Source organism: Propithecus coquereli, unplaced genomic scaffold, assembly GCF_000956105.1.
Source record: "Propithecus coquereli isolate 6110/MARCELLA unplaced genomic scaffold, Pcoq_1.0 Scaffold164, whole genome shotgun sequence".
NCBI lineage: Eukaryota > Metazoa > Chordata > Mammalia > Primates > Indriidae > Propithecus > Propithecus coquereli.
This window is the reverse complement of record NW_012140969.1, coordinates 3,003,354-3,012,811: the sequence shown is the minus strand read 5'-3', so window position 1 is coordinate 3,012,811 and position 9,458 is coordinate 3,003,354. Positions and strand designations below refer to the sequence as shown.

Here is a 9,458-nt window from a genome sequence, read left to right as displayed (position 1 = left end):
AGTAGCTGGGACTACAGGCATGCGCCACCATGCCCGCGGCTAATTTTTTCTATATATTTTTAGTTGTCCAGCTAATTTCTTTCTAGCTTTAGTAGAGACAGGGTCTCGCTCTTGCTCAGGATGGTCTCGACCTCCTGACCTTGAGCAATCCTCCCGCCTCGGCCTCCCAGAGTGCTAGGATTACAGATGTGAGCCACCATGCCCAGCCAAGAAAATTAATTTTAATAGAAATCAGTTTTTAGGATTTTTTTTCTTTAAGAGACAGGGTGTTGCTCTGTTGCCAAGGCTAGAGTGCAGTGATGTGATCCTTTCTCCCTGAAACCTGAAGCTCCTTGGGTCAAGTGATCCTCCCACATCAGTCTCCTGAGTAGCTTGGAGTACAGGTAGGCACCACCACTCCTGACTAATTTTTTAAGTTTTTTGTAGAGATGGGGTCTCCATGTTGCCCAAGCTAGTCTCAAATTCCTGAGTTCAAGCAATCCTCCCTCCTTGGCCTCCAAAAGGGCTGCAGTTAGGGGTATGAGCCACTGGGCTTGGCCTTTTTTTTTTTCCCCCTAACCTATTGTTTATTTATTTATTTTTATTATCGACCAACATGCTGCTAGGTAGACCTCCATTTTTGTTTTCGTTTGCTCTTGTCTAATGACCTGAGATGGAGCTTGTTATGTATATTTCTTCAAGGATCAGATTTATTTCCAGAGCTTATGTTTATTTTTTAATTGGTTGGTGGTTTTCTTCTTGAGGTTCATGAGTTCTTTATATATTTTATTTACTAGTCCTTTATCAGATAGACATTTTGGAAATATTATGTCTCAGTCTGCAGCCTGTTTTTCATTCTATTAACAGTGTCTTTTGTAAAACAGTTTCAATTTGAATGAAGTCCAATTTATCAATTTTCTCATTCACAGATCTTGCTTTGCTGTGCCTGTGAAACGTTCTCGCCAAATCCAAGGTCTTCTTGATATTGACCTGTGTTATCTTCTAGAAGTTTTGGATTTTGCGTTTTCCATAGAGGTTGATGATGCACTTTGAGTTAATTTTGTGAAAATTTTGGCCGGGCTTGGTGGCTCACACTTATAATCCCAGTACTTTGGGAGGCTGGGACAGGAGGATCACTTGAGGCCAGGAGTTTGAGACCAACCTAAGCAACATAGCAAGACTCTGTCTCTACAAGAAATAGAAAAAATATTAACCAAGCTGGTGGTGTGTGCCTATAGTTTGAGCTACTTGAGAAGCAGAGGTAGGAGGATCACTTGAGCCTGGGAGTTGAAGGTTGCAGTGATGTATGATGACAGCACTGCACTCCAGCCTGAGCCACAGAACATGACTCTGTCTCAAAAAAAAAAAAAAAAAAGTTATATGTTTTGTGTCTAATTCACATTTTTGCATATTGTGGTCCAGATATTCCAACATAATTTGTTCAAAAGACTGACACAGAGAAAATACTGGCTCTATTTAAAAATTTTATATTTAGTTTACATGAATATTTTTCATATGAGGAAAGCACCAAATGACTACCTTATACTATACCGTTTAAAATATCTGGCCGGGCACGGTGGCTCACGCCTGTAATCCTAGCCCTCTGGGAAGATGAGGCCGGAGGATCGCTCGAGGTCAGGAGTTCGAGACCAGCCTGAGCAAGAGCAAGACCCTGTCTCTACTAAAAATAGAAAAAAATTAGCTGAACAATTAAAAAATAGAGAGAAAAAAAAATTAGCCGGGCATGGTGGCATATGCCTGTAGTCCCAGCTACTCGGGAGGCTGAGGCAACAGGATCACTTGAGCCCAAGAGTTTGAGGTTGCTGTGAGCTAGGCTGATGCCACGGCACTCTAGCCCAGGCAACAGAGTGAGACTCTGTCTCAAAAAACAAGTTGTTCAGGCTTAGGAGTTCTTTATGTGTTCTTAATATTAAGAGCTTGCCAGACATATGATTTGTGAATATTTTCTCCAGTTTCATGGATTGCCTTTTCCATCTGTTGTTAATGTCCTCTGAGGCACAAATGTCGTTAATTTCAATAAACCATACTTGCTTTTTTGTTAAGACTGGCTCTCTGGAATTTTTACTTCTCAATTTGTCCAAAATACCTTGAGGATACTCATACTCACAATTGATAATACTTACTCTGTTCTACACATTAATTAGTAGGATTTCGTTATGACAGGTGGTACAGACCCAACGTACAAAGAGATATTAAGGGCGACCTAGGCAGTACATCTTTCTCCCTGGATTCGCCAGTAAGACACGTTTTCCTATTCTGCTCTTGCTTTACCCAATAGTTCCATTCTACCATTAGAACTACTTTGTGGGAGGAAGTGAGTGTAGACAGAGAGTAAAAGTCTGATGACCAAGTCATGGAACAAATGTTTGGAGTCCACAGCATCATATGAACTTCTTAGCAGTAGAGCATAGGTCCCCAGGGCTATGAATCTCATCCATCCTCCTCTACACATGTGGGATGTTTCAGGACTCAGTGACCTTTGAGGATGTGGCTGTGAACTTCACCCTGGAGGAGTGGACTTTGCTGGATCCTTTCCAGAAGAATCTCTACAGAGATGTGATGCAGGAAACCTTCAGGAACCTGGCAGCTATAGGTAAGGGTGACAATATTGCTTCACTCAGTGAATTAGACATCAAGTGTTTCTTGCTCATAAGTGCCGTTCAGTGTTTCGGAAAATGGACAAAGAATACTTTAGTGTATAAATCAGGCATGTCCACAGTGTACAATGAACATAGAATCTAATAGTTTTTTCATAATTGTAATAATTCAGGACTATATTTCTGGATCTGTATTTTAGGAAAAAAATGGAAAGACCAGAACATTGAAGATCAGTGTAAAAATCCCAGGAGAAAAATAAGGTAATTTATACTAACAAGACAAAGCAATGTCTCTCAAAAAAATCTTAGCATGTCAGGAAATGTTAAAAACAGGCAAACAAAACAAATAAGCCCAACATCAAATTTATTTATCTTTAGAAAATTTTCTCTGAGAACATATTCTTAAATTTGACACAGATGTTTGTTATTGGTGAAATAGTTTACCTTGAGATAGTATTAAGACACTGTATATAAATATTTTTTTTCATAGTAGGTATAGACTAGCTATCTTGCAGAGCATTTGGTCCATTCACGTTGGACAATTCATACAGTACAGAAAGCCTCACCTTTCCTTGAGAATGTGAAAAATGCAAGTACAATACTTACTAAAAAATAAGAAATCATTTATAAACAAAGCCTTAATAATGTGCTTCTCATTTTCCACAGAAGTCTTATTGAAGAGAGAGTCTGTGAAAGTAAAGAAGGTAGTCAACGTGGAGAAACTTTCAACCAGGTTCCAGATGACATGGTGAACAAGAAAACTCCACCTAGAGTAAAACTATGTGAAAGCAGTGTGTTTGGAAAAATATCCATTGATCATTCTTTTAATAGGCTCATTAGAGCTGACACTGCCCATAAACCATCTGAGTATAAGGGATGTGGACAAAAGCCATATACACATAAGCAGCATGAGAAAGGCTTCAGTTATCGGCACTCCTTTGGAACATGTGAAAGGTCTCCCACTGGAAAGAAACCCTATGAGTGTAAGGAATGTGGAAAAACCTTCAGTTCTCTCACAGGCTTTCGAAATCACATGGTAATGCACAGTGGAGATGGACCTCATAAATGTATGCTTTGTGGAAGAGCATTTGCTTTTCGCAGTTTATATCGTAAACATGAAAGAATTCACACTGGAGAGAAACCATGTAAGTGTAAACAATGTGGTAAAGCTTTCCGTACCTCTGGTTCCGTACGAGTACATGAAATAACTCACACAGGAGAGAAGCCATATGAATGTAAGGAGTGTGGGAAAGCATTCATTCATTTCAGTTCCATGCTTATACATGAAAGGACGCACACTGGAGAAAAACCCTATGAATGTGAGCAATGTGGGAAAGCATTTGCTCAGCGGAGGAGCATTCAGTGGCACGTGAGAATGCACACTGGAGACAGACCTCATGAATGTAAGATATGTGGGAAAGCCTTTTACTCTCCCAAGTCATTTCAAACACATGAAAGAAGTCACGATGGAAAGAAACCCTATGAATGTAAGCAATGCGGTAAAGCCTTCAGTTCTTCCACTTCCTTGCGATATCATGAAAGAATTCACACTGGGGAGAAACCCTATGAATGTAAGTTCTGTGGTAAGGCTTTCAGGTCTGCCAAGAACGTTCAACTACATGAAAGGACACACACTGGAGAGAAGCCCTATGAATGTAAGGAATGTGGGAAGGCATTTAATTTTCCCAGTTCCCTTCATATTCACGAAAGGACACACACTGGAGAGAAGCCCTATGAATGTAAGGAATGTGGGAAAGCATTTCATTGTGTCCCTTCCTTTCGTAAACATGAAAGGACTCACACTGGAGAGAAACCCTATGAATGTAAACAATGTGGTAAAGCCTTTAGTTGTTCCACTTCCTTTAAATATCATGAAAGAACCCACACTGGAGAGAAACCCTATGAATGTAAGCACTGTGGTAAAGCCTTCAGGTCTTCCAAGTGGATTCGAATACATGAAAGGACTCACACTGGAGAGAAACCCTATGAATGTAAACTATGTGGTAAAGCCTTCAGGTCTTCCATTTCCTTTCGAAATCATGAAAGGACTCACACTGGAGAGAAACCCTATGAATGTAAGCATTGTGGTAAAGCCTTCATGTCTGCCAAGTGTGTTCGAATACATGAAAGGATTCATACTGGAGAGAAACCCTATGCATGTAAGACATGTGGGAAAGCCTTCATTCGTTCCAGTGTCTGTCGAAGACATGAAAAAACTCATGCTGTTAATGTATGAGAGAAATCCTATTATTGTAAGGAGTTTGGAAAGCATTCACTTTTCCCAGTTTCTTTCAAACACCAAATAATAGAATGGAGAAACACCGTATGAGATAATTGACTTTTGATTTGAGAAGAGAGATCTGTGATAGGATAATAAAGTCTAGAGTTGGAGTTGAATAATTCCATGATACAGTTCACCAATAGCTCATTTATGTGAGATTTCAAAGGCAGACATGAGGCAGGCATTAGTCACATTTTAGACAGGGAGACAGCCAGATTCATACGGGTTGTACAGACACCTGCTTCAAACCCATTTTCCTGAATCCTTGGCTTGCCCATCAAAGAGTATCCTCAAAATCACATGACTTCCATTTTCTCAGAGGTATAGGTTTCCAAAGAGGTTCCTAGAAGTTCCACATTAAAGATCCATCTGTGGTAGTATGGAAATTGAAGAGAATTGAAAGAAGAGTAAAATAATTTTTGCAAAAATAAAAAAAAGATTTTGTGGTTGGCTCTTTTTTTTCAGTCATTATAATGTCTTTACCAGAGAGCTGATTCCAACTGCCAGGGGTGGAAATATTCTCGCGCTCCATTCTGCTAGTCTGTGGATTGATTTGTTATAAGGGATAATTTGTATGCAAACATCATTGTTCCCACTGGTAGTGACTGTGTTCTTGAATCAGCATGACACCTACAATGCTGCCATCAAAAACAACTGAATGGAAACTTGTTCTTCTACTGCAACGTGCAGGAACTGCCCTCACCCAGAACTTTCATGTGAGAATGAGCCCCTTCCTCTTACAAGGAAATTTTGTGTGTTTACTATTTTCCACTGCTAAATGTAATGCCTCTGTTCATTTTCAATTATGTTTGATTTTATGTCATGAAACATAATATGTCTTTTTTTGGCCAACAAGATTTCTGTCTGTTTCCTAGAAATATCAATTGTTTTTAACAACTTTTATACTAACAAATGTTACGCTCTTTTTCAGTTACTGAGGTGATATATTAAAATGTCTTATTGCCATCATGGGTTAGATCAAGTTATAATGATACCAAATTATTCCTTTGATATTGCGAGTCCATATTACTATGTGTGTAAACTTCATTTTTTTGAATTGTAAATTTTACTTTTCATGCTATATGCTTACTATTTTTATCTTATCCTTCACTCATAATCCGAGAATCTAAATCATGCTGTTATGAGTGCTCTATTGTCAAAGATCACCAGTACCATACCTGTTGCCAAAGAGGACATAATAAATTGTAGTAATAAATATGACTGTGAGCCATAAATGATTGTGGAATAGATCAGTAAGAGGGTTCTCAATAGAAATTCTTGTTAAGATTTGCGTTTTAAGTGCATTGATTGCTATTCAAGGGATTGAGTCATTTCTGTGTATTGAATGCTCTCAGGATGTGAACTTAATTCTACCCTAGCATAATTGTTGCCTAGAAGGCAGAAAAATGGAATGGAGGTATCCCTAAATGATTAGAATTGCCAGTCAGTCACAATATCAGAAGAGGGGAATTTTGGTCACATGTTTGATTTGGAATGTACTCTTCTATTAAATTTAGAGACATACTTGCAGAATGTCCTTGTTTATGTCTTGATCCGTCATGGTCACTGAGGATCTTTGTTTCATGTTGCAGGTATCTGATGTCTTTCTCTCCAACAGCATAAGACTTGTCCTTGTGGTGAGGGGAGGCCAGCTCCCAGACTTGAGGCATGTTTTTACCCTACTTATTCTCTAAACCCAAAATTACTTGTGACAATGTATAGACCCTGTTTTCCATAAAATACCTCAATTAAAATATGTAAATTCACTAATTTCTCAGTAAGCTATGTAATTTTTTTTAGAAATTTTATTGAGTTAAATGAGATCTATATGTTATGTAATTGTCTGAATACAAGCCTTGGTAGGAACAAAATCAGCATCACTCTTCCAAGTAACACTTTCTTGTTCAGATAATGTGCTCTTTCTTATTTTAATAGTAGAGAGGGGGTCTCGCTCTTGCTCAGGCTGATCTCGAACTCCTGAGCTCAAGCAATCCTCCTGCCTCAGCCTCCCGAGTAGCTGGGACTACAGGTACATGCCACCATGCCTGGCTAATTTTTCCATTTTTTTTGTGGAGACAGCGTCTTGCTCTTGTTCAGGCTGGTCTTGAACTCCTGAACACACACCGGTTGCAGGCCATCACAGCACGCTCTGCGCCCCTCATGGCGACATGTTTGCAGAACAATAATTTAACTTTTATCTTTGCAGCACCGAGCCCATTTCTCCGGAGTCTGTGTTTTCTCGAATGGCGATTTCCAACCTTTTGCTTCAATAAACTCTTTAAAAGTGAATTCTGATCCTATCCACTGTTTTACGTTGACAGGGCACACACAGTCACAACATACCCTCTGCAGCCCCTTAGCTCCTGGCTCCCCCTCCTGGGCCGCGCGCAAACAAATTTTGTTTCCATACCCTTCCCTCTAACCCCCCTCCCAGCTCCCTAAGTAGCCCCAGTCGCCTTGGGTCCCCGCAACACACCCAGACTCGCCTCACAAACTCTCTGGCCTGTCCCCACAACCTGGCCAGACACTTATTCCGTCCAGGGCGCCCCACCCTCAGTCTGAACGATCCAGCCACCCTCGGCGCTCCATCCCCTCCCCCCGCACCGACGCCCCTTCCCCCATACACACTGTCTTGGCTGCGCGCCAAACCCCAACCCCACTTCCTCCTCCGGGACAGCAGCAAATCCCTAGGCCTCGGGCCCCAGCAGTGCCAACGCCCCTTTCCTCCCCCACCCCGGCTCGACGCAGAGCTCCAGACTCTCCTCGCGACCTGTTCGGATCCCCCAACTTACCCCTCCCGGGGCCGCGGGCCATGGAGCCAGTTCTGCTGCGGGGCCCAGTCCGTCATCTGATCGGCCGCCCCTTGCTCCCCACCCGCAGCTGCCTCTGCAACCTCCTTCCTGCTCCTGCCCGCCCCGCCACTATGTCCCCGGGTCCCATGTGCAGATGCGGTTGAGGGATTCGGTGCTTTCTGAGGTTGCAGCTCTGGTGCTGGGTCCGTTTTCTTGACAGTGTTTTGGTGGTGGCATGCATAGGGTCGCTGCGGTCAGGCTGTGATTTCAATAATTTCCAATATGAAACATATCTGTGAAGGTCAGGTTCAGAGAAAGACTTGTTTGGGGTTTCTCCTGGAAAAAGGGTTAATGAATTTGACAGTTTATTTGGGTCAGAAGCTTAAGTAAACTGACTCGACATGAGAGTTTCGCGTTTCCTCACTGTGAGGAGGGGACAGGAGGGTAGGGGGGAAGCCTTGGCCATGCCTCATCCCAAACTCCTGACCCCAGGAGAACATCGGGCTCTCTGTCCTGTTCCAGTCTGGCCTGGTCTGGGTCCCCTCCTGCTTTGCGACAGTGTCCACTGGACACTGAGTCTGGAACTCCTTGCACACACTTATGAGCACCTTTAGGAGGAAGAAGCAGGGACAGACAGCCCATTGGGTGAGGAAGAGGCGACAATATCCCTTTTACCAATGCGCAGAAAGTTCCGCTGAATTGCAAATATCCAAGGATCGGGGCGAGGCTGTGGCTACGACCTGTCAGTCAGTCTCCGCAGGTTCCAGTCCCCCATCGCATCGCCTGTCTGTCAAGACGGAGAGGGCGGGGCCTGGAGACCTATCCAATCAGGGGAGAAGGGGCGGGTCCCCGTAAGGAGTATATTCAAACGGCGGGGGGAAGTAGGAGGTGATCTTTAACCTCTCCGCTGTCTCCCGTGTGTTGCTTTGCAGCATTTGAGGTTTGGGGTTCGCCTCTCCGGGAGTCCCCAGGTGCCTCCACCACAGGTTGTGTCGCGCCTTCACCTGTGCTGTGGACTGCAGTGGTCGCGGGAGCCATAGAGAGGACGCTGGGACACCTGGAGGCCGGGAAATGGTGAGTGTGCGGGGCCGGGCGTCCCCAAACCGGGAGCAGGGGCTTGTTGGAACCGGCTGGAACCGGCTGTGGCGGGACTTGGGCCACCCCATGGTCGCCTCCTGAGTCTGCGGACCCGAGTCACCGCTGGCGCAGCTCGGCCCTCGGTCCCTCAGGCCAGCGGGGTGGGGCTGGCCCGGCAGCAGGCTCCCCGGGCGTCCTGTTCGTCTCTGCGGGGCGACCTCGGCCCAGGCGCCCTCTCTGGGCAGCTCCGCGTGTCCCCAGATTGTGTGGTGACGGCGGGAGGGTCATGGGGGAGGGTCCCGACTGGGTGTGCGGGGGACGGCGGGTCGTGCGTGGGAGGGGCTGCGGTCTGTGGGGTCCCCAGTCCCTTCTTTCTCCTCTTAAAAACTAAATTGAGGCCTGTGGTTAACGGAAAAAAGCAAAACTCTCTAAATAGGTTGATTCTCTGCAGAAAATGAGGGGCAGAAACCTAAGAATCCTTGAACGAGGCAGCTTGTTTTGATACATTTCAGGAGGACAGAAAGTGCAGGTAAAATCATAAATCAATACGTGGACAGTGTATATTGGTTTGGCCCCCAAAAGAGGGACATCTGGAAGCAGGGGTTTACAAACTATAGGTGGGTTTGGGGATTCTTTCGTTGGCAATAGGTTGAGAGTGTTAAGCTTTGTCTGAAAATCAGAAGGAAGGAATGCTTAAGTTAAAATAAGGGG

The 9,458-nt window shown here is 43.8% G+C and overlaps 1 protein-coding gene across 1 annotated transcript; it reads left to right on the top strand.

Annotated features, from left to right (window-relative positions):
* The first annotated feature begins 2,457 nt into the window (after positions 1–2,457).
* On the top strand, positions 2,458–4,833 carry LOC105807791 (zinc finger protein 491-like). The gene is made up of 4 exons (XM_012641251.1): positions 2,458–2,593; positions 2,798–2,858; positions 3,264–3,933; positions 4,186–4,833. The coding sequence occupies exons 1-4, from the start codon at positions 2,458–2,460 to the stop codon at positions 4,831–4,833; spliced, it is 1,515 nt and encodes a 504-aa protein (XP_012496705.1).
* Positions 4,834–9,458: the final 4,625 nt, after the last annotated feature.

Bases quoted from the DNA above. Each gene is read 5' to 3' on its own strand.
- LOC105807791 (XM_012641251.1), top strand. From the start codon at position 2,458: ATGTTTCAGGACTCAGTGACCTTTGAGGATGTGGCTGTGAACTTCACC. The intron at 2,594-2,797 runs GTAAGGGTGACA...TCTGTATTTTAG, and splicing joins CAGGAACCTGGCAGCTATAG to GAAAAAAATGGAAAGACCAG. The intron at 2,859-3,263 runs GTAATTTATACT...CATTTTCCACAG, and splicing joins AATCCCAGGAGAAAAATAAG to AAGTCTTATTGAAGAGAGAG.